Source organism: Scomber scombrus, chromosome 14 (genome assembly GCF_963691925.1).
Source record: "Scomber scombrus chromosome 14, fScoSco1.1, whole genome shotgun sequence".
In the NCBI taxonomy this organism is placed as follows: domain Eukaryota; kingdom Metazoa; phylum Chordata; class Actinopteri; order Scombriformes; family Scombridae; genus Scomber; species Scomber scombrus.
Genome location: NC_084983.1, coordinates 6,321,405 through 6,345,227, shown reverse-complemented (window position 1 = coordinate 6,345,227; position 23,823 = coordinate 6,321,405). Strand labels below are relative to the sequence as shown.

At 43.3% G+C, this 23,823-nt stretch overlaps 1 protein-coding gene across 1 annotated transcript in view; it reads right to left on the bottom strand.

Annotated features, from left to right (window-relative positions):
• Positions 1–336: 336 nt before the first annotated feature.
• The window catches only part of zzef1 (zinc finger, ZZ-type with EF hand domain 1), a 28,937-nt gene continuing 5,450 nt past the window's right edge, over positions 337–23,823 (bottom strand). Inside the window, 45 exon segments of the mRNA XM_062433792.1 lie at positions 337–2,840; positions 5,408–5,479; positions 7,792–7,942; positions 8,694–8,859; positions 9,019–9,117; positions 9,267–9,435; positions 9,616–9,759; positions 9,923–10,282; positions 10,513–10,648; positions 10,770–10,870; positions 10,951–11,259; positions 11,620–11,846; positions 11,936–12,068; positions 12,188–12,362; positions 12,601–12,881; positions 13,008–13,168; positions 13,305–13,500; positions 13,664–13,836; positions 14,002–14,264; positions 14,366–14,531; positions 14,653–14,791; positions 15,655–15,787; positions 15,999–16,160; positions 16,281–16,400; positions 16,577–16,741; positions 16,853–17,339; positions 17,431–17,521; positions 17,619–17,698; positions 17,838–18,078; positions 18,199–18,332; positions 18,430–18,598; positions 18,600–18,632; positions 18,724–18,805; positions 18,907–19,076; positions 19,251–19,373; positions 19,466–19,587; positions 19,841–20,006; positions 20,978–21,092; positions 21,184–21,254; positions 21,341–21,474; positions 21,588–21,841; positions 22,007–22,101; positions 22,653–22,871; positions 23,167–23,272; positions 23,597–23,742. Coding sequence (XP_062289776.1) covers positions 2,760–2,840; positions 5,408–5,479; positions 7,792–7,942; positions 8,694–8,859; positions 9,019–9,117; positions 9,267–9,435; positions 9,616–9,759; positions 9,923–10,282; positions 10,513–10,648; positions 10,770–10,870; positions 10,951–11,259; positions 11,620–11,846; positions 11,936–12,068; positions 12,188–12,362; positions 12,601–12,881; positions 13,008–13,168; positions 13,305–13,500; positions 13,664–13,836; positions 14,002–14,264; positions 14,366–14,531; positions 14,653–14,791; positions 15,655–15,787; positions 15,999–16,160; positions 16,281–16,400; positions 16,577–16,741; positions 16,853–17,339; positions 17,431–17,521; positions 17,619–17,698; positions 17,838–18,078; positions 18,199–18,332; positions 18,430–18,598; positions 18,600–18,632; positions 18,724–18,805; positions 18,907–19,076; positions 19,251–19,373; positions 19,466–19,587; positions 19,841–20,006; positions 20,978–21,092; positions 21,184–21,254; positions 21,341–21,474; positions 21,588–21,841; positions 22,007–22,101; positions 22,653–22,871; positions 23,167–23,272; positions 23,597–23,742 — 7,320 coding nt within the window. The 3' untranslated portion in view covers positions 337–2,759.

The following is a 23,823-nucleotide window of genomic DNA, read 5'->3' as shown; positions in this document are numbered from 1 at the left end:
GAGGGACTTTTGAGGTACAAGCCACTTTGCAAGAAGGGAGTGAATAAACAGGCATAAACAAAAAGCAGAGGAGGACAGAATTTAAAACAGCAGATGTGTGTGGATGTGTATGATAAAGTGCAAGAGGCGTACTTGTTTTCTTAGAGGTAGAAAGACAGTGTGAGAGAGAACTATCGATGGGCGAGCCTGCCCTTGCTGCCCGTGTACAGTACCTGCTAGGAGTGAGTGTGTGTGGGCTCTAATCAATGCCGGCCTCTGTGATCAATACAGTATTTGATGCCGCACAGAAATTCTCTGTTGAACCTACACATAAAAAAGATGACAGCAGAACTGAAGTCATATTTAAGCCATTTCTATTTTTATTAGAAATGGATCACATTTCAACCCAAGCAGTACTTTTTTATTATATTTTTTTTACCTTCAATGTGCCATGCATACAAAAAACCAGAATCAAAGTGTCCGTCTGTTAGTGCCCAGTAAAGTTTATACTTGTAAGGGTTTGATATCAAAGTCTTTCCTCTGTGCAATTATTCACAGATATGTACATTCAAATTAGTCAGCCTCGTGTCACGCATCCGCACAAAACAGAACAGAACAATTTAAAAGTAAAAAGTTACAAAACAACTTCAAATTAAACAATATATTTCTCTTTTTTTAAAATAGAATTAATAACTATTCCACTAACATGAGTTAAATTATGATTGCTTCATTATTAACCATAGGCACGTCGTAGATATGTGAGGCATGGTAGAAGCCAAAATGGCGGCCGTGTAAATCTTCCTGTCTCCTCGCTGCAGCTGATGTTTGTGTAAACAAAATCACCGAGCTATCCTATGGCCATTTGTAGGACCACTTCGGAAAAAAAAAAAAAAACCCAACAGAACAGAACAAAAAATAAAACAGAATTATGTCTTAAAGTTTCCTCTGCTCCAGCTTCTCACAGGGTAGCTATGTGATATGTGATAAACTGAGAAGTAACTCTTCCAGGAGCTCTGTCGGTGATGTTTCATGGCTCACAATGATTGGTTTCTTTGGTATAAACCACCATGACTTCCTACGACGACAAAAAATCTCTTCGTCTGAAATGAACACAGTAATGATTGCAAAAAAACAACCCGCCATCATCACCCCCCCACCCCCCCCTTTCCCCCCCACCCCCCTCCCTATCTACTCGCTCCTCTTTTGAACTCGGATTTGTCAAAATACAAAACTTGATGCCGTCTTTAACATGAAAGTGCATGTGACTGATTGAGATCTCTGTGGGTTTGGCTACAGGTGGATCTCGCTTTTGTATAAAAAGGTGGGGGTGAGTGCGATGTCACGTTAAACATTGAAGGAAGTGTCACGCCGAATATCAGTGGATTGCAAAATATGAGGTAATTAACTATTCGGTATTAAAAAAGAAACTTTTATCAGCTTAACAAATATGACGTGTGTTACTGGTGTATGAGTGGGATAAAATGTGTTTACAGTCACATCAGTGGATCGACTTCAATTCTTTACATCGACAGTCGATCTGTGTATTTGTTGTACATAGCATTCATTATAATGTATGGAGAGATAATCATGTGATAGACTTTTCTTTCACCGCCATGAAAAATAAACCCTCATAAGCTTCAACTTAATTGTACATAAGGATAAAAAAATAATAATAGTCAATAAATAAATTGGAGGATAAAACTGAAGGCCTTTAAGAGATTCCGGGTTTCTTTTTTTCCTTTTTTTTGCTGCTGTTCATTTTCATGAACGTCATTTGACATCATAATGGTCTGGAGTGAAAATACTACAACATATTTGTAAGAGTGATGTGGAGGAATGCATTGCAACAGTATATGATCACAGTTTTCCCTCAGCTGTAATGGTAATCCTCATCCTATGCAAAGACTATGGCTATTGTGAGTATCATCTTTGTCCCGTTCAGCCCGATCACAGTTGCAATGTGAGTTTTTAGATACATTGATCCTAACCTTTCAAAAAGAGCCCTAAAAAATACCGTCATCTTTTTTTTCTGTTTTCTGGAGAGGCAATAAGAAAGGAAGACGGGGAGAAGTTGAGTAGGAAGAAAAGGAAGGGTAGATAAAAAGGAAAAAGAAAAAGGAGAGGAATGAGCTTGTAGGTCAGTACTTTCTCCCTGTGGTGACTAATGAGACTCCACTGTCCTGGACAGTATTTTTAGGATGCTCTGCATGTCTACAGAGACATACGAGTCGCCAAGGTGACCTGTTTTCACCGTGATCAACTACATAACCCAGAGTGGCTGTTGTTTAGGACAAGGAAAAAAAAAAAAAAGGAAAAAAAAGGAATACTTCCCCTTGAAAGTCGTGAATTTGGCACACTTTTTGTCCTTAAGCATGGCATCTTCAAGTAAAAAGTTATCCTCAAGTTTAAAAAAAGAAAGAAAAAGAAAGAAAAACAAAACAGACCCCCGCAATTGTTCCTGTTCCAGTGAATGCACATGCTGATATATTGGATTCACCTAAGGCAAAAAGGATTGTGAGTAAGTGTGAAAAGTGCTCTTTGAGTCCCCCTCCACAGCTCAGGTCTGGAGTACTGCAGAGAGTTACTGGTGTGGAGGGTGGAGGTGGTGGTGGTAGGTGGGGGTGTCCTGTTTGAAGGAAAGCACTGGATGCTTAGGGAGATTTTTTTTTTCTCTCCCTCACCTCTACCTTCCTTCTTCAAAGTGATCCAGCTGAGTCAGGATGTGTCGTCCCCCCCCCTCCTTCTTCAGGCTGCTCCCCTCCTTTCTCTCTGTGGATGTCTCACGGGGACATGTTGAGTAGCTTAGTAGATTTATTGGGGTAATTGATAGCCAGGCTGATGGCGGCGATGTTCTTCAGAGCCTTCACAATAAAAAACAAAGTGCGTCAGTATGTGAATGAAATACAGAAGAACGGGGCGCAGGGAGAACAGAATGGAGCAGAATATATTAGTTAGAAAATGAGATGTCACAATCCTGGGGTGTGCGCTGCATGTTGAGTGATGTTAAAGAGGTAAATTGAGGCTCTACAGATATATGTGGAACGGCAACTTTTCAGAAAAATCTCATCAGCTTTTTTGTGTTTTGGGGCAAAGCTGGTGTCAAAACAGCGGATTTCCCAATCAATAGTGAGGGCTATTTCTCTTGCTTATACTAGTAGAGGCTTACAACCTCCAGCGACTATGCAGCCACACTCTACTACAGGCTTGGCATCATCATGACTTTTCAGGGGTGTCTCCATTCAGGACATCTTGCTATGTTCTACAGTACAGATGTTACAGCACCCTCCCAGGCTCACTCTGTACTGAGTGTGTGGGGGGGGGGTGACTGATGGAGAGGACTACACATGCTAGAGCTGTTTCCTATAATGGGCTTATAAAGCAATCTGGGAGTCAGTATATCTTAAAGTGAGACATGGAACGAATGCTATGAAAGAGAATTGTAGTTTATTTACATGACCTCGGTTCTCTAAGTGGAATGAATGAGTGTCTCACAAGACCACCCTCCTTGCAGGTGTGAAGCAAGGAAGAAGTGGGTTAAAAAAATACATGTTAAGGCCGACCAATCAGCTGGGATAATGCAATAAAAGGCTACTTAGAGAACCAGCGTTATGTAAATCACCTAAAGTTCTTAATGGTGGCCAGCCGGGCTGATTAACATGAGTTTTGTTGCTGGAGGGAGATTTGTTTCCCAGGTAATGCATCAAATACAGCTTGTGTACCAATAAAATCGCTAATTAAGTTAAGCTATGCAAACCTTCATCATTTACAAGGTGAGGAAGACTTTTGGTAATCTCAGGATGCAATGTTAAAGAAGCCTAAATGAGTTTTTTTGGCTACTTGGGGGGGCAGCAGAACACACTGTAAACACAACATTGACATTATTACCCCATAAAGCAAATAGGAGCCTATTAACACATCCAGCAGACACGGCGCAACATTAGCATTCATTTGAAGTCAATTAGAGTTTTTTTGGTCTTATTCCACTTCTCAGGGAAAGATACAGGTTTTTACCAGCTAAATGCTAACGTTGCTTTGTTTGCAGCTTGGTGCTGATGGTGTGTGTGCAATGGGTTTATCAGAACTCGTTTGCTGAAAGCGGCTGCCTGCTGAGAAATGTTGATGAGACTGAGAGCTGAAACAGTAAAGTTGCAGGCAAGAAACCCAAAACAACGAGTTAAAAGACACTAAAATGCTCCATAGAGATAAGTGGAACTGTAGAGTCAGGTTATACAAGGTACCTCTTTCACATTACACACTGTTATTTGATCCATTGTTTATAACAATATATATATATATAGGTGCAACTTTAATGAGAGGTACTTCAATATTTTTCGTTACGTCCTCAAAACAGACCAAATGTATACATGTTTAGGTTTTAGAATATATAAATATGTACTTTCTCTCTTGTTGTTGTTAAATAGTAACTCATTTCTGAATGCTGTAAACCTGTAAAAAGTACTTTACTCAAGGTGATTTCCTTGGATCTGAGAACTCCAACAGCAGGTAACGCGCCAACACACAGTAGCACTTGCTGATTCGGCTGTTAACACGCTAGGATGGTTTAGTGGGCAATTCATTTGCAAATGTCATATGAAAAAGACAGGTATCTTACACTGTTAACTGTGTTTAATTGAGTGAACAACGGGAAAAATAAAAGCTAGGGAATAGTGGAGTGAATACCATCCTCTGAATCCTGCAGTTTGTGCTGTGTTGTAATAAACTCATCCAAAAAAATTACAGGTTAGAAGAGGTAAAGCCTTCAAGATGACTGCTAGCAAAAAAAAATGCAATCATTGGAACATTTTTTGAACATTTTTTTCCGGCTCTTTGAAAGCGAATCCCTGCCAATTTTCTCCTAGACTGGGCACCATTGTTACAATAATAGTTATGACTACTGCCAAGTCACCTATGCGTTTGTTTTCAACATGACAGGTATTAGGTAACTGCTCAACAGAACCACCTACAATGTCTTTTCAACACCCCTCCTCCCTCTCCCCCCGCACCCCTTCTGGCTCCTCTGCTGTATTATGGGGTCTACAGGACTCGCTCCGCCACAAATGCTAATGGACTCTAATTACCAAATACATTAGTCCTGAGTGCGGCCCACACGCATTCAAAAACAAGTGGTAAGGGGGTGCCGCGGGAGCTGCTGGGTGTCAACGGCTTGATGATGCACAAGCATAAGAGACAGCAGCCGCGAGCTGACTCACAGCGACTGAAGACCTTTCAATCAACTGGACTGTGAGGTTAAGAGAGAGAGTTGCATAATATCGCTACACTTCAGGAATCAGTGATAACTTCTTGCTATTATCATTCGTGTTAGGTGGCAAATGACAAGTACAAATATCAAGTGCATATTGGAATATTGTTCAAAAGGAGACCAGAGAGAGGCTGACTAAAAAGGAATAAAAAGGAGTAACGGTCTTACCATTGCAGTGTGGTTGAGGAGCTGTTCGTCAGTGGTCATGGCTAGTAAGTACTCCTGGAGGATGCCCTGTGCCTGTAAAACACATCAAATGGTTGGTAATGAGGTCAACTTCTACCCCGCATTCTCCCCAAAAATGCAGCTTGCACAGAAACAATGATAACTTCGCAAGCCAGATAACTGTCAGGAATAGAGGGAACTTCCAGAGACGGACTGCTGAAGAGGTTACATAAGGGATGCATTCAGTTATAAATGAGGCCTGGTTCCCTGACCGCACTTCGTCTCCATCTCCGCATCAAACTGAACAGTGGAATGTTGGAAAAGTCATTCAAAATTATAAACAAACTGAAGAGCGCTTCCACTAAAGCCCCACGGGAGAGACGTACCTTGGGTTACATAAGCACATGGAGTCGAGGAACACAGATAAGACTACATAGAGGCTAAATGGGCTGAGACTGGCCAAATGGAGCTTTTTACAGTGCTGGAGACACAGTCCAGAGCCCTGGCCCACCATTCATTTTGCAGCACCCCAATTGTTTATACTGGGGAACATCCTAGGACGATTTGTACAGTCAGTAGTGCGTGACACGCCGTTTTGATTCCTAAATATAACTTTCACTTCCTGGGGTGGAGAGTTCATTGGATCTCAGTGGATCTGGCCATGTGTGGGGATGAAGAATGAGGGCTGTCGCTGAAATGTGATCAGCACCTGCTACTTAACCTTTCAAATATGCTGGTTCAAGGCTTTACTGAAGAATCCATGGTGTGTGTCCAGTCGCTCATAAGCTTCCCACGATTTTACAGTCGTGTCAACGTGGAGCTGTATGCCAACATTGCAGTTAAACCCATATGTCAACAAGACATGAGAGCCATCAACTTGAGTCTACTAAACTAATCCTTACTTTTCAGGAGGAAGATGACAGATGATGTGCCATGCTGTAGGTAGAGCACTGACCCTTACACAGCTTACAAAGGACTTTTCAAATATTTAAGTCCGCTTCTAGATTGACAGTGTTTGAAATGACCTTTCCTTTATATTAACTTCAGTACAGTTCTGCCTAGGAAGCTGGCTCATTATAAAATCTGGATGAATGCAGATGTGAAGATGTGATGTAGTGGATACAACATATCCAATCCAGATGGTGAACAGCAAAGTTGTTGCGTGTATAACCTCTTTTTAAATCAAGTACACACTGGAGTTTATTCAAGTTTTTAAATGTTTTTGTTATAGTTTGAACCACATCATTAACCAAGTGCAACCACCCAACAACATTCACTGTGACAGCTGCTGCAAGCAGTAGCAGGTGTGTGTTCTTTTCAAAAACTGACCAAGGATTTTGTGTTTATGTAAATGAGAATGAATGTGCACGCCCTTCTCCATTCATGTATTCCTAATTTCTGCTAAGACCTTCAGCTCAGACTTATCTCAAAGTTGTGGGTAAGGAGGTGAAGGTGATAAACCACTGCAGAAAACACATCTGCGTGGTTGTTAAAAGATCGCTCACGCTCTATGGAGGTGCTGCAGCATGTGCCTACCACTGCTAACGCAACACTGGAGTGTCCATGAAGGACATTCCAGACAAAACGGCTCAGTACTGCTACTGCCCCCTAATGTTTCTCAGAGGTACTGCTCCACCTGAGCGTCTCATTCTCCCTCACACGCAGCAACACTCAGTGGGCACAGATGGAAGCATGAATCCTTCCTCAGTGACAAGTCGACTGATGTAATTTTATTGTCAGATCCGCAGCCTCAGCCCTCGCCGGCCTGAAGGCATTGCGGTTTGCCGGGACTGTCTTGTTCAATCGCGGCTACAGATGGGGAAACTCCTGGCTGACGGCATGCTCATAATCCTTCAGATTTCTCTTAATTAATAATTCAACACAATTGAGAGAGAGAGAGAGAGCAAGAAAGAGAGCGAGTGCCCATACACATCACAAAATGGATAGCATCTCTTCCCTCTCCCGTGCGGTCTGCAGGAGCCAGTGTGGCACTGTGCTTCTGGCAGATGGCAGGGCTGGGCTTTGGCCCCGAGCCCAGCAGAAAACAGGTGGGATGAGGAAAAACATGCTCATCTCACAGAGAGATGAGATAAAGACAGAGAGACGGAGGCAAAGAATAAAGTGTTGAGTAAATTTTACTCATCCCATTACCTTTATATTGCCTCATACTGAATATTTTATCAAAACAAAATAAAAACAATGAGTAGTCTCAAAGTAAGGCAGACCAAAACATGGTTTCTATACAATCAACCATTTTCAATCTATTCTATATTTAATCTATTAAGTTAATAATGTTGTCATCAACAGCTTTAACAACAATGTATGTACATTATCAGATATCTGTTTATATTTTCTTGTGTGTGTGTGTGCGTGCATGCTTTACTCACGATGGCACGGGCCTCTGCGATGAAGAATAGTTCAGTGAGTGCTCTGTGAAGAGGCAGCAGCACAGTGATACTGGTGGGATCTTGGCTCAGGCTGTTTTCCATGGACATAAAAAGCTGCCACAGAGGTCGCAGCAGTGTCAGCTCACAGGCTCTGTAGTGCACACAAATCAATAGTTAGACAGACCCACAGATTACAAAGTCAAAACAGGACAATAAAGAGTTTGATTTTGACAAAAGCGACGCAAAGCTGTTGCTGAAACAGAAACAATGGTAGCCTTTGTTGTTCAAATAGATGCATGGATTGTCCTGCAGCACAAAGTCAGACTTTCATTAATGGCTCAATGCTCCCACAGGTAAGAAAAACGTGAAATGATTAAATAAATAAAAGAAAAAGGAATATTTGCAGGATGTTATTTAAACTGATGAGTGCAGTATCATCATTACATAATCATGCGTATGCTATCTGCGTGAGCACCGCCTTCTCATAAATTGTGCGATGCTGTCATTGTGACTTCACGGCAGCTGAATCGGTCTGCACACATGCAAATACCTAAACGCATCCTGTGTCTCACTTCCGTGGTGACTACCTGGACATGAAAGCTTTTATGCAAACCCTGGAGCTGCATAACACACTGCTGAGGTAAAACGCGTACTGACGGGTGTACTCAAGTGAGAATGATCGTGTATATTACGTTGGATGTTAGACACGCACTACACCAGGACTGTGTGTCTATAGTTTATTCAGATTGGATTGACAGTGACAGTTCACGTAAGACACCATCACTTCGTACAAGGAAACCAACCTTTAAAATGATTTCACTGATGACAGAAGCAGTTTGAATAGCATTGATAATGATCAGAGGGAAATAGATAGAACTCTGTAAGCAAGGCTGAACTCTTACGTCTGGGATTGACACTGCAGGAGGCGGAGCAACAAGTGAATGGCTTTTAGTCTCTGGTTCCCAGTCTGGCGACAGGCCACGCCCACCTGCCACTCCCAGATGTCAGACAGTGGCAGGTGACAGAGCACTTGGTCATCTGCTAACATTTGCTTCAGTATCTCGAAACCTGATGAAAAGGAAGAAAGAGTGCAGGGAAGGTGAGAACCTGACTAACCTGAGGATTCATTTTAAAGATTATTCTTCAATCTACTAAACAGTTGGAGTTACTCTTAACCAAGGAACTGTGAAGAGGGTTCGCACAAACATACAATAAGTGTGTGTGTACCTGTCTGAAAGCGTCCCCTGTGCCCTCCTGTAACAGTGAACTTGTAGCCCCACTCTGTGTTGCTCATGTCTGACATAAATCTGTAGTACAGGGTGTCACCTGAAAGAAACCCACACACCGGATATATATCAGTAATCATGATATAGAACTAAGTTGACAGTCAAATGATTCTAAATCACACAGATGAGATGCCTACACTTGGACGAGAAAATTAACTATCTAAATTAACTTTTTAAAATGTTCCTCACCGGGGATCTCGAAATCAGACCATTTCTGAGGAGAGCCGCTGAAGTTGTGAATATCTTGGAGGAAATCGCTGCTGCTGGACATGATGAGCTCGTCACAGCCTTCTTCTGTGTAGCAGCGGGAGTCAAACTTTACTGACAGGTAGATGGCCCCTGGTATGTGCACCTTGTCCTGAAGAGAGAGAGAAATCATATCATAAGGGAGTAAATAAGTTGAAAATACAAAAACACAATGGCACACATGATCCTCATCTTAATCTTAATAAAAGTCAATGAACTTCGGTTATGGCAGCTGACGATTAAAAGAAAGAAAGAAACGCATGAAAATAAACTAAAAAGGCAGTCAACTCACCTCAAAGTTGGTGTTGTTGTCATACGGGTGTTTGGATTCTCTGATCTGCACGGCCATACCTGGCTCCTCCATGAACTGGCAAGCAGTGAGAGAAAGGCTGCACAGCATACTCTGGCTGCAACCCTTTAGCACCCTCTGCAGAATCTGATAGGTAATATAACATCACAATCAAATTAATACACAATAACGTCTCTAATATACTTCATATGTGGAATCTCATTTTGACTCCTTTCCATGCATGACAAACTCTCATTCAACCAAGAGCAACACAATGCAACAACTCCACATGCTCCTCCATTACACCCACCTTCTCCCACAGCGGCCTCTCCTCCAGCTGCATTAACATATCCAGGATGTATGCCATGTGCGAGGCGCCGTTCAGCTCCAGGGCCTCCTCGCTCAGCGCCGCCTCAGCAGGCCAGTCGGCCAGCAGTGAGGCCAGCACGTGGCGGGCGTACAGCGTGGCGATGGCCTGGTTGACCTTCACCAGGTATTGACGGACTGCCCGATTGCTGCGCACGTCCAATTCTTTGTGCAAAAGAGCCGAGCTTTTGGTACGCCTCTGTTTCGCGTAGCTGAGCTGCAGGTCGGTCTCTGAATTGGTGATGAGCTTCTGGGCCACTACGTTGATCTCCTCTGTGGCTTTTTCACAGTGACTGGGTTTAGACTGTGGGAGGAGGGAGATGACAAGGATAAATCAAGAGTATTGACAACGCCTCCAAACTACTTTCCATTGTATTTTATCTCTCCTTGGTATAGTTAGTGTTTGTAATATCCCAAACAGCCATTCTTAAGTTGTGTTTTTTAACACTGCAACAGCATATCAAAGCAGGGACAGAACACCTCTATTTAGCGTAGTTGGAAAATTATAACATTTGCCGTTTTTAGAAAACTCACCACGCAGGATACAACAATCATGTCAGTGTCCACAGCCTTGGTGTTCCTCTCTTCAGAGCGCGGCCGCCTGGTTGGCTGCCACTTCTGAGCCAGCGTACGGATTGTCTCATCTGTTTTTATCTCCTCTCCATCAAATCTGGAAAAATCACAAAAGGCACAATGCATGACAAAGAGCTGGCATTTGATTGTATAATACGACCTTTACCACAGTGGATAATATGAATGGAGTGAATTGAAAAGAAATGATTGATGCTGACCTCTTCTGCACCTCCAGGAAGAAAGAGTCAGTTCTCTTCATCTGTAACTCATACATGGCTCGCAGGATGGGCAAAGGGGCATTTAAGGCATCGTGGGTGATCTGCATTTGAAAGATTAGCTTTAGACTATTACATAATACTTTATTTTGCTGCACGGATTATGAGCGGTATCCTTCGTCACCTGGAAGCAAATCTTTGTCTCTTCGTCCAGGCCCTCCAGGGGGTCGGGCTTATTGACGTCTGTGTCGTCAGCGCAGCTACTGGAGTGGTCTGAGTCGTGCTCTTTGTCCTGCTCTCTTTGGTCTCGCTCTGGGTCCTGGGCCATGGAGTGGATCTCTCTCTTGGAGGAGTAGAGCATGATGGAGAGAATCTCTAGATCTCTCAGCAACCATAGTTTGCTGAAGCCTGTGCCCTTGCTGCACTTCCTCACCAGCAGCTGAGTCAATCCTGACTGCTGGATGGCCTCCTGAGCTTGCTCCACTCCATGCTTCTGCACAAGAGGATGACACTAATTGAGAAAACTGCCTCTGGAGTCATTTTACATTTGCTACGCCAGTTGTTCCTAGCCTAAGTCCAGATGTTGATGTCCACATCGGAAATTTTGAAGTGATCAGAAAATACATCATAATAACTGCTGAATTTCATTTTCACCAAACAGTGAGCCAGTGGATCTACCATAGAGACATTTTCAGGGGAAAGAAAATCAGCTGCTGTTTTGTTTGTTTGTTAAAAAACCTGCACGCTGCACACTCTTTGGTCATAATGGTATATACACAAAGCATCACTGATGCACTGATTCATGGTGTGTGAAATAATATGTGTAATATTATAGCTGGATGAGGACAGGTACCTTCAGTGTGTTGTAGAGACCTTTAAGGGCCAAGGACAGAACCCAAGAAGCCTCTACGGCATCAGGAGAGCCATTGTCCTGGCTTGCCTGCAGCAAGTGGCTGATGATGGATGTGAAATTGCTAAGGTAACGGCTGAGCAGGGTCTTTGGTGAGCCCTGGTCTTCTGATTGCCCTGGAAGGCCAGCTGTAGTGGAATCCTGAGACTGGATGAGTTGGTAGTCCTTCACTGTGAAACGGGGGGAAGCACAGAGGGTTAAATTCTATGTTTAATTCTGAAAGCTGGCAATGCTGTTCAGGTGATACTACTGCGCTAACCTGTTTTCCTCTTGCGCGTCTTAACATCCACCACTGCAGCGTGGTTCTTCTCTGTGAAGTGCTTCAGCAGGATCATGTTGTGCTGTTCGTTGGCGTTGTCGATGAACACCGTCTGGGTGCCCACACACAGCACCTGACAGGCACACGCATGAGTCATGACTTGGTTTGGAGAGTCAGGGAGCACACTATGATTACACTGTGATGTGAGCCTTTACAGTGCACAACCTTACGCAGTGGTACACTTGTACCTACCTCAGGGAAGCCCACCAGCACCAGCAGGGTGAAGAGGTTGGTGCGTTTCAGAGTTTGTGGCAGCTGCTGAATGCAATGATCGGTGAAGGCAGCGATGACTGTGCTCCACTCGGGACAAGCGTTAAGACTGTGTAAAATATCTGCCACCGTGCACGCCCAGTCCAGACCGATACGACTGCAAAACACAGGAAATAAAGATGAAATTTCAATACCGGCTAATGGAAGTTAAATGTTTCAACAGTTAGCACAAAAACATCTAAAAGACAAACCTTTCTTTCAATCAAGATTTCAACTGTAAGAGATACCACTAGTATCTCCAGCACTACATCTATTAGTACATGATTTATTACACTACGGTGGAGTTAATGAGGCAAATGGATCCATAAATCTTAACTACAATATCTTCCTGGTACCTGTCTAAACAGACTGCCCCCAAGCTGAAGAGCAGCTGAGTGGTCTTCCAGCCCTGAGTGTCAGAAGTGGCCGACTCTCCTTGTGTCAGCATTTCATATTTGTCAGCTAGGGCCTCTGTGACGGCGGTGTCGGCCTCCATTGGAGGGATTCTGAGTAGCAGCTGGCCTAGGAGTCCCAGGGTGAGGTGGTAGGTCTCGTTAAGAGAGCCAGCATTTGAGATGACTGCCCGGAAAAGTTGGGGCAGGATGGAGTTGAGACTGGGCAGAGACAAGGTGGCGCCCTGAGGATACAAGAAAGACAGGGTGGTATATTTTAATGTATATGTGTATGTCAACAAAGTCACTACTTAATAATACATTCTATATAGGATCTTAATCCTTAAAAACTGGTCTTTAGTTTCACATACTGGTTTGGCTGGTGGCAACATAGCAGCTAGAAGTCCCAGGATTCTCTCTCTGGAGCATTCTGAGAACACATGCTCCAGGAGGGGAATCTGAGGCAGCCTCTCATCTGTCTCCTTGATGTCTGAGGTTGGAGAGTTGACGGTTCCTGGACCAGACTCTGAGGCTGAGAATGGTAATAATAAGACAATCACACACACACACACATTTAATCCAGGCAGTTACAGTATGTGCTAGTCATAACCATTAATGAACAAAATCAGTACTGTAATCAGCCTGATGGAGGTAGTGTCAGTACTTACGTCGGACCACGGGAGAGAGAGGGTCCTCGCTGGACACAGAAAGTGTCTGGCTGAGGCTGGGAGAGTCCAGGGTGTCTTGTGTAACCAGTTTCCTTTTCTCCCCATCTACAGTGCTCGGGGGTGATAGCATTTCAGCAGGAGCAGAGGGAGGAGAGCCTGCCTCCTTCGCCTTCTTTTCCTTTCCTGATAGTTTAGTCTAGTAGTGAGAGGAGGACAACAATTCAGTAGGTTGACAGACTGTACAGTATGAGCTCCTGATCTAAAATACTAAATACTATGTTGCCACTGTAATGGTGCACTCCCTCAGCAGCAACCATTCAGTCTTCATATTACTTTACAACATGAGTCCTGTTCCTCACCTTGTCTTTGGGAGATGACGGGGAACAGATGGCTGCGGTGCTGCCAGGCAGAGAGGAGGTGTCAGTGGCCGTACTGAGCTCCTGGGAGGACTCGGGAGAGACTGGACAGATCTCGCTGTCAGAGGCTGATTCATTGGACGACAGCAGAGCGAGCAAGGCTGAGGAACGCAGCCCTATGTGAAGCACAAAAAGGACAAAAGATGGACAAATAGAGATTAGCAGAATCTGAGACAGCATGTGACACCTACGTTAATTTGAAAATGCTGAAATGTGGTGATAAGATGTCAGAAGAAAACATATCCCTCCTCTGGCATTTGAACATTTTGGTATGAATTTACCTTTGCCAGTCTGACCCTTTAGCAAGCAATCAGTGATGAGCTGGGAGCAGTACGTCTGCAGGGCCGAAGCCTGGCTCAAGATGTTGAGGTCCAAAGACTCTCCATCTATCTGCCTTTCACTGTTCAGCTCTGAAGTGTAGAGGGCCAAAGCAGCAAAAAGCAACCAGGAGTAGTTGTGGATGTAGGGTTGGATCAGGCGGTGACGGTCACTGATCCGAATGGTCACCATGGGGAAAACTGTGATCCGATGGGTGGGCAGGTGGCTAAAGGTGGAATTTGATAAACAATAATTGAGTTCTTTAATCAATGGTAAACTGCTAGAATCAAATTGTGTGGCAACAGTATTAGTTTTAAAATGTGTTACCTGTCTGGATACTTCTTTGCATTGTAACAGCCAAAGCACAGGTCAAAGTCTTCACACACGTTGCAGTTGATCCTGCTGCCTACAATGAGACCCTGGCAATGGTCACAGGCGTACTCCATGTTCACCATCTCATGGTCATCCTCATGGCCCTCAGGCTTGGCGCCACCTTGTTAAAAATCACAACCCGATGCTTTCATTGATACAATTTACCATGTTTCTCTAAACTCTTGGCAAACAGTTCCACCTGTGTGACTGCTTATATAGTATAATAGAATGTATAAACTCACTGAGGAAACAGGTCTTGCAGAGGTCCATATCCATACACTGCAGACATCGGTAGCGGTGCCAAGGTGCCATCCTTTCACAACCATCGCAGGATATTACAACATTGAGAAGGTCACAATAGCGTGCAATGAACATGTGCATCTGTGGATATAAAGTACAGTATTAACATTAACTGATAGAATGATAAAATGATAATATAACATTCACCCTTCCGCTTAGCAAACGTAGAAAAGATCCTGACTCAATCATCTGCTCTTTACAGCTCACTAAACTTACATCATGTGTATTTGTGAATTGGGTCATATTCTCACTGGAAATAAACAGGAATAATATAGTATCTACTGCCGTATTAACCATTATTTTGTGTATTGGTTTGTGTGAGCCTGTCTTTTTAAGAGCTTTAGAGGTTGTCCTTTTCATTTCAGTCTACTTCCTCATCAAAAACCTGGTACCTCACAATACTTGTCCAGTCTGGCAGTTCAGCCAGAAATTCAGGTTATGCTAGGGCAGCTAATGCAGCGTTAAGCAGAGATGAGGAGCAGGCTACATAAGTCTGGTAACCTCAAGTCATCGACTCTCCCACATTTTTTTCATTAATTCAAACCTGTCTTCAATCCCACCTAATGCTGACTCAAGTGACATCCCTTGAGGTAATTTATCAGATTCCAAACTCTCTCTGTAGCCAAGAAAAGGTTTCTACAACTTTTTCCTCACATATTATGCAGTAGTACTCTTCAATGCATGTGCAAACTGTGGAGTTTCCCTTTCATAACCTTGACTACAAATGTTAAACATATCTCATAATATGACAACATCTATCTTCACTGAATGACTATATGTGCTGTATTCTTGGATTGTACTGGGAAGAAATAGAGAGCAGAGAGGTACTTGGGGCCAGCCAGGTTAAACACTGGCTAAAAGCATTTTTCCACAGACAGCTGAGACACAGGACAATTTCTCTTGTTTTCTAATGATTACTTTGTCTTTTATACGCTGTGATATACCTTTCTTCTGTCCTCCATGGAGTCCTCTTCTTCGATTTTGTCGTACCACTTCTCAAACATCCCGTCCATACACTCATCCATCCACTCCTGGTTCTTCTTGTAGTCTGCAATTTCATCTTCCTCTGTCCATTGACTGAAAATCAATTTAAACCACAAAAAAAAAATCTATCAAGCAATTTCAGGGAGAGATTTTAAATGGACTCATGAAGCGTAAAGCAGATGTGACTTCTTGTAAAAAATGAAATTTGTGTCCTTTGCTAGCATCCCCAATCATTATCAATTAGAAAAGCCCATCTGCACAACTAAAATACTTTTTGATATGGTCTGATATGGTCTGATATTACCTGATGGCAATGTCATGAACACTAATGTTCTCCTGGGACATGTTGAGCAGGAGGTCAGGAAGTTTGATGTTCAGGAAGAGAGGAAGGTCATGCACCTCCCAGCTCATGTCCAGCAGGTGCAACAAGCATGTCTGCACACAAGACAGGGCTGGTAGCAGGGCCCTGATGAAAAAGGGATGAGGGTCAGTTTGCACCACTGCATTACACACTTACATTTACACTAATCACTACTGCAATCACTTTAGAATTTCAGAGAATCTAGTCGGAGGATTATGAGCTTACTTCTCGTTGAGGCTGTTAAATCCTTGAACAGCCTCGACCAGCATTAGCACCAGCTGATGGTAGGAGTGTCTCACTTCTTCTCCTAGCGTCTGCCCACTGTCTGACAACTGAGAGAAATAACTGAAAAAAAGGCAAAGCAAAGAAGAAAGAAAATCTTGAGTGAAATGCTACTGCACAGTTATATATCAGCATGTTCCCACTTGCAGAAATGGAAACTAAACCTGTGCTTCTCGAATTTGAGCTGATATTCAAATCACATATCAAACTGTATTGGTGAATCATTGCTATTGATATACCTGGTGAAGTCTTTCTGGCATGCTAACAGCTCCTGTAGGAACAGGATGCAGGGGGCTTGGAAGAGGTGTGGCTTTCCCAGGGAATGTAAACACTGTTGAACCACCTCCAGGACCTTGCACACACTCACAGCCTGGGCTTTGTTCAGCGACAAGGTCTGCAAAATGCTACAAAAAGAAGAATCTGATTACATAACCCTGTGTGGTATGAACTACACAAATAGGAAATGCAAACAAGTCTTATTCTGTATCAACAAATAGAGATTGCAGGTCAATCACCTTGCTGTTGTGAGAGCCTGGTCTCGTATAAAGTTTATGATGTGTTTCAGTATTGGGTAGCGATCCTTGACAGAGGGGGTCATGCGGGGCTCTTCTGTAGAGCGGCAGGACAGGAGGCGTAGGCGTGCCCGGCTGAACGGAGCTTTACGAGGGAAGGTGGAGGGAGAGGCTGGGTCTCCCGGTTGGGATGAGAGACTCTCTGTGGACCCTCTGTTACCCCGCCTGTTGTGCCCACAGGTAGATGAGTTTTGGACTTGAGCACTGGGGGGCTGGCTCTGTGCTGCCTTGGCCTCACAGCCCTCATCAGCCCCAGAAGTCTGAGGTCCAGATGAAGGGCTGGCCTGGAAGTCCCCTTCTGAGATGGAACTTGAGCGGAGGAGTGGAGCATTGCTGCCTTCAGCAGCTTTGGAGGAGTCATTGTCCTGGCATGGTACTCCACAAGGGGAAAATCTGAACAGCAAGAGGCTCTTCTCAATGCACATTTCAGCTAAAGAGAAAGAAAAGATCATAAGGCATCAAAAGAATATCATGGAAAATAATATAGAGAGATTTGGTATTAAATTAGCTGGAGTCCTCACCTAGTGTCTCCATAGTAACCTCATCAGAACTTCCTTCCTTCTCATCAGAAACAGTCATTTTGCCAACTAAGTATCTCTGCTTCATCTCCAACTGACACAAAGAAAGACCCCATCAGTTTAGTGGCATGATCATTTATAAATTCAGCAGCAGATATTCAACAGATATAAATCCTGTCATTTATACTCACCATCCATGTTCTGATGCTGTCTGCCAGTGAGTAGACCTGCACAAAATCTTCACTGAGACAGGATTTGCAATCTTGATTAACTACTCATACAGAGACAAAACAGAAGGAGAGAAATCCACAAAGTCAACACACCATGCAAAATGATGATGAAATAAAGCAAGAAACTGAATAAATAGAGCAGCGTTTGCTCTGTGACCATTGATAATAGCCAAGGGTTACCATAGGTCTTCAGGGAGTGGTTGAGGGCTGGTGTGTGATATACCATCGCTGCCCAAATGGCATTCACAGCTTGGTCTGTCTTTGACCCAACGGCTATCTCATTCCTCATAGTCTGTTTCCTACAGGACTGCATGAAGGTCCTCATCAGCTCTGTTGCACTGTCTGTTGGTTCTTGTGAAGGGTTCCAACGGGCAAAGTCCTCCAGGAAGCTCCTTAAGTCATCAACAGTCCATGAATTCGTCTATCACACAGAAAAACCATATAGTGTTAGAGCTCTATCTGGTGGCTGAGGTCATTATTAAGCTATGAAAAAACATAAGCCTCAGACTGTGACTTGTACATGACTGGATTAAGTCCATACCGGTACTGTTGCTGGTTTTGTCCGATCCACGTCTCTGGTTTCACACAACCCATGTCGCAGGATGGGTTTCCATAGAGGCGAAGACTGAACATGGGACATATTCCCTGGTGGAAGCTCTTTTAAAGTGCGGATCTCTGGAATTAGACAGCAACCCAAAATTATCAACATTCAATAAATCATTAAGGCTCTGAGAAATGCTTAAAATTGTAAATCTGAAGTGAACTGTCTCACCATGAGGGGATTTTAGTGCCAGGGTTCTAGAGGCAAGACGACCCATCAGGCGAGCTACCAGCAGCTGCAGGTCTGACATCCATGAAATGGTGATGTCTGGCAGACCCAGGGCTGTCACAGCGAACTTGTAACCCCACTCGTTATTACTGCTATCAGAGTGGAAGAGGAAACTGGAGCTGAGGGCCAGCGTCAAATGTCACTTTCTAAAATGAAGCAAAGAGAAACAGACATGTAAAGGTAATAAGAAGCACCAGTGTTTAATATGTGGAAATCCAGTGGTTTCCCTTTTCCTACCTTTGGCCACTTCTCAGTTCCAACTTTCATGTCATAGCGGACCTTTCCACCTCTAGAATCTGTGAATTCTAGGTAGTCGTATCTATGAATATCAAAAGCATAGAGGAAGGGTGATTAAAAATTCTCTCTGGGGATTTCAAAACAACAACAACATTGGAACAAGTAATATTTTGCATTATTCACCTCTTTTCTGTCTCACAGCGTTCGTCAAATTCCACCTCAAAGGAGGTAGCACCAGGACAGGCAAAGATGCTGGTCTCGTGTCGGCTATTCTCATAGTTATGAGGGGACTCCATGTTCCAGGTCCTTAGCACCACAGGCTGCTGGGGTTGTTGCCAGCTCTCTTGATCCACCTGACAGTGGCATGATATGCAATTAAGCAGTGTTGCTGTAATTCGGTAAGCCCTACACGTCCAAAAATACCTGTCTGCCTTTTCACCTCTCCATTCATCCTCATACATTGGGATCGGAGGCTGCATAAATCTTAGAGCGCTATAACACACAACAAAGCCAGAGAGTAAACTGACCTTGGAAAAGATGTCTCCTGTGTCACTGGCTAGGTTTTTGAGTAGCTCGACCAGAGAAGAGAAGCTCCTCAGCAGCAGACTGTGAGGGATGTCCAAAGAGCACAGCTCCAGGAGGAAAACCATCTGCCGGAACAATCATTACATTCATTCAGCATGTTCAACTCTATAACTGCACAAGAAGGTGACTCAAACATCACAAAATAAGATTTGATTACCAGTTGTCTAAAGACTGTGGCGAGGATGGAGCTGCCTAGTTTGTTAGTAATTTCAGCACCAGTGTATCTCTCCAGCAGGGAACCAAGTATAGTCTTGACACTTCCCAAGAACTGATCTACATCTGTTGAAAGAGAAGGGTGACATAAGTCATTTAGACATTCTGAAAGCATTCCCTCTTGTCCGCTTATTGAAGTTGAATGCTGGTCTTATGTACACAACAAAATGTAATTCACACATTCTTTGATCTTTTGGACTCCCAACACTTCAGTGATCAGAATTACACTGTGTGCTCTCCTAATGAACACACAGAATCAGCCTTTTATAAAAGAAGCTGTAGGAAGTGTCAGCAATTTAATATTGTCACAATGTCTCACATTTTAAGAGGATGTCTCTGGCCAGGTCCATGGCAATGGGGGTAGAGGCTCCCCCTTTAAGCTGCAGGTAGCACCAGGAGAGCAGGCTGCCCTGCAGAGCCCAGAACAAGGACAGCAACACCGTCCTGCTGGCTCCACCACTCTCATCCACCATCATAACCTCACACTGACAGATGACAGACAGTTGAATATTAGTAGACAGAAACATGTGATTTCACTTGATTTAAGCAAAAATATTAAACAAGAGGGAGATGGTGATAAAGGGTTAATAATATGTGTGGGTGTGTGTGTGTGTGTGTGTGTGTGTGTGTGTGTGTGTGTGTGTGTGTGTGTGTGTGTGTGTGTGTGTGTGTGTGTGTGTGTGTGTGTGTGACTCAAGACCAGTTGATTGAGCACAGCTCCAACTGGGGACAAAAGCCATGTCCCCAATTGGGAAAAGGCATATTTTTGGGTCAGTGGTTAAAGTTGCAATACATGACATTCAGCCACCAGATGTCACACTATAGCACCAACATCTCAGACCAAAACAAACGTGTTTGACATTTACTCAATAAAGTTGGGGGGGGGGGGGGGGGGGGGGGGGGGGGGGGGGCAGACAACTCACTAAATTCAGATCAAACTGTCAAAGCAGGCAGTGCTGATCAAATATGAATCAACATTATATTAGTGCATTGTGTATTTTACACATCAAATGTTTTCAGAAACATATGTAAGTGTAGTGTTAAGCTGTAATTTGAGAAAGTTTGTGACATCTTGGAAACGGATGTGGAGAACACAGAGGGACTCGCATGCACTAATAGGCACGCGCAGTTGGTGCGGCTACCACAACAAAGAACACAGAAGCTCAGATAACAATACACACACACAGAGGTAGTGTGGCTTAATCCTCTGCTCCGATCACCAATTACTTCACTATGTCTCTACACAGCAAATCAGTGAGACTCGATGTCATTTATTGCACCTTTAAGGTTAAGGTTAGGGTAAGTCTCCAAGAAATGAATGTAGGTTTATGTAATGTCCCCAGAAATGACATAAGTAAACGTGTGTGTGTGTGTGTGTGTGTGTGTGTGTGTGTGTGTGTGTGTGTGTGTGTGTGTGTGTGTGTGTGTGTGTGTGTGTGTGTGTGTGTGGTCTCACTTCTCTTGTTGCCACCAATAGCAGTATCTCCATCACTGACAGTATAGGGCTGATGTCAAAGTCTGAGGGAGCTCCTTTAGGTGGGAGCAGGAGAAGGCCACTTGGGTCCTGATCACTGCATGGAGAAAACAGCTGCTGCTAATCCATTGTGTTCCACATATGCAGGAGGATATGATGATGTGTTTGTATATCTACAGTGTGCTTACCTGAAGTAATTGCAAAGTGATTCGAATGTCACTTTCACTGACTCTGGCTGATCCTCTTCTGTAATGTTTTTCTGTAAAAGATAATTAAAATTGATATTAAAATGAACTGAAATTAAAAATAAAATTAAAACTGAAACTAAAATATCAATGCACTCACCATCATGTTGAAGAGCTTGTCCCGTCTGATGTGTTTATCAGGGAAGAAAACAGCTGCTCCATTGAGAATGGCCTTGACTGCTTCCTTGCGCAAAGCTTTTTCCACTAATGTCTCACCCTCTGGACCATCCACAACTGAAACACAAACATTACTTATACTGTCATTACATAGATCTTCACAAAAAAAATGTTACAAATCAACCAAGACCTGCCCAAGAAGTCTCTATGAAAAGCTGAATGGCTTTTACCGTGGCACAGGTGAGTGTAGAGTTCCCAGACGGCTCTAACAGAATCATTCACAGGCTCTGCACTGCTGGAGGTGGATGGGCAAGCTGTGGCGGCTGCTGCTGCTGCTGCTGCTGCTGCTGCTGCTGCTGCTCCTTCATTTGGCCCTTTACTCTCTTCTGCCCCGCCTATCTCCAGTGGGTTGGGCAGCATGGGGAAACAGTTCTGCATCAACTGGAGCAGAAGAACTCTGCTCTTCAACACGTCCTCTCCCTCACTGAGACACAGACAATTACAGGTGAGACTTTCATATGTCTGGATGTTTCCCACTCACGGACCACTTAGCCTGATCGCGCCAAAAATGGTAAATATTGCTGTAGTAATGGCTGCAGTGAGCGTGTGCATACAAAAAAAAAACAGTAGTGACTGTACAAGTACTCACATTGTCCGGAGTTTACTGTAAAAGTTCCAGAAGAGGTTCAAGTTGAGACCACCACTGAAGTCAAGAAGAAACTTCTGCTTGAAGTGAGAGGCGTCCTGCAGAAATGAAGAGAGGAAAAACTCAAAGACAGTCTTCAACAAAACTAAAACAGTACAACCAATGTTATGTTCTTGCTAGTGGTCAGACGTACTAGCCATAAATAAATAAATAAATGAATGAATGATGTAAATAAAACAAATATAAGTAAGTGAGCAAATTAAGAAAACAAATCCATATTGAAGATACTGGTATAGTCTATCTCATGCCAGGCCAGAGATTAGTATGTTAAGTACTAATCATTCTCAAATGTACAAATTTCACAAAACAGATGTGTCTACTTGTTCTCCATCTGTCTTGCTGTTGATATTTAATGTGACAGCATTTTAAAGTGATTGATCTTCCTTTTATTCCACCATCAGCTGCTGCCACCATTGTTCAGTGTGGCGGCCATAAAACAATTCATTTAAAGCATGCTGACACACAATATACTGTACAATGCAATGTATAGAATTGAGACAATCATATTAATGTATACTTCATATACATTAGTATTATTTTTTATATATATATATATATATATATATAAGATATTTTAATGATTGGCTACCATGTCGCGTGTGAGCTGTTGGATGAAGAAAAGTGTCTTGTTTAGTAGACAAAGGCCGGTGACAGCATCACGGTCGTAGCTCTCTCCCTCTGGACTCAGATCATCCAGGTCTCCCAGCCTCTCTGCCCCAGGGCACAGGTAGCCGCTGAAGCTGAGGGACTGCACCCCAAGGCGTTCAGCAGAGTCCTGCCTGGTGCACAGGAATTTCACCATCAGGAACTGGGAAGACAAGGACGCACAGGAAGAAAAGTTATGCTGACTTGTTAATGTCCTTTAGCTATTTAGTACGAAGCAGTAGCTTTTTTTCTTTCTGTTTTTTTCACGGAAGCCCTGAATATTAAATAGCAAAATGTCTGGTGGCATCAAAGCATAATTTAGGTAACACAGCACAGTAATATTGAGTCATTAGATGAGATACAAAACACTAAAGCTAAAAAAACGAGGTTCGAATGTATAAAGAGAATAAAGAAGGGGGAAAAAGGGTTTTTTAGTTTTAAGTGGATGCAGTGTTTACCTTTGCAACGCGACACTGTTGCAGCTTGATCTCCACATCATTCCAGTCGTCCTCAAGCTCGAACCAGCCAATCGGCTCATCCTCGGACTGTGCTGGAATCCTCACACTGCGGGTCAGGTGACAGGCATGGTGTGACAGCCATTTTACATAAAGCACTGAGGCAGACCCCCACACTGCTGAGGGGTATCCATAACACAGAAAAACTAACTATACTACTGTCCGGTGTTGTCTTATTAAGGTGCATGCTTAATTGGGGTGCTACATTACCCTGCATGAACTACATTTAGCCACATGTACACTTCAACACCAATACTTTTATCATAGCTGTCATCTGTTATTAAGGTCTCACTGGCTTGTTTATAAAGATCATGAGCACAAGTGCACTTTGAAATAAAATATCAGGAGTAATACATCTCAGATGAACACTTACTTGTCTTGTATAAACTCTTTGTAGTCCTTGTGGTCCCACGCGTCATACTTTTTGAACCTCTTGAAATGTTTCTCTGCATCAAAAGCATCTTCCTCCTTGTACGCGAACACCAAACCACATTTTGCTCCTATGGCTCCTTTTCGCACCTTATCACACAAAACAGTGAATAAGGGTTACATACAGTAATGATCTATCTCTGGCACTGATATCAGCATTGTTGGTAAAAA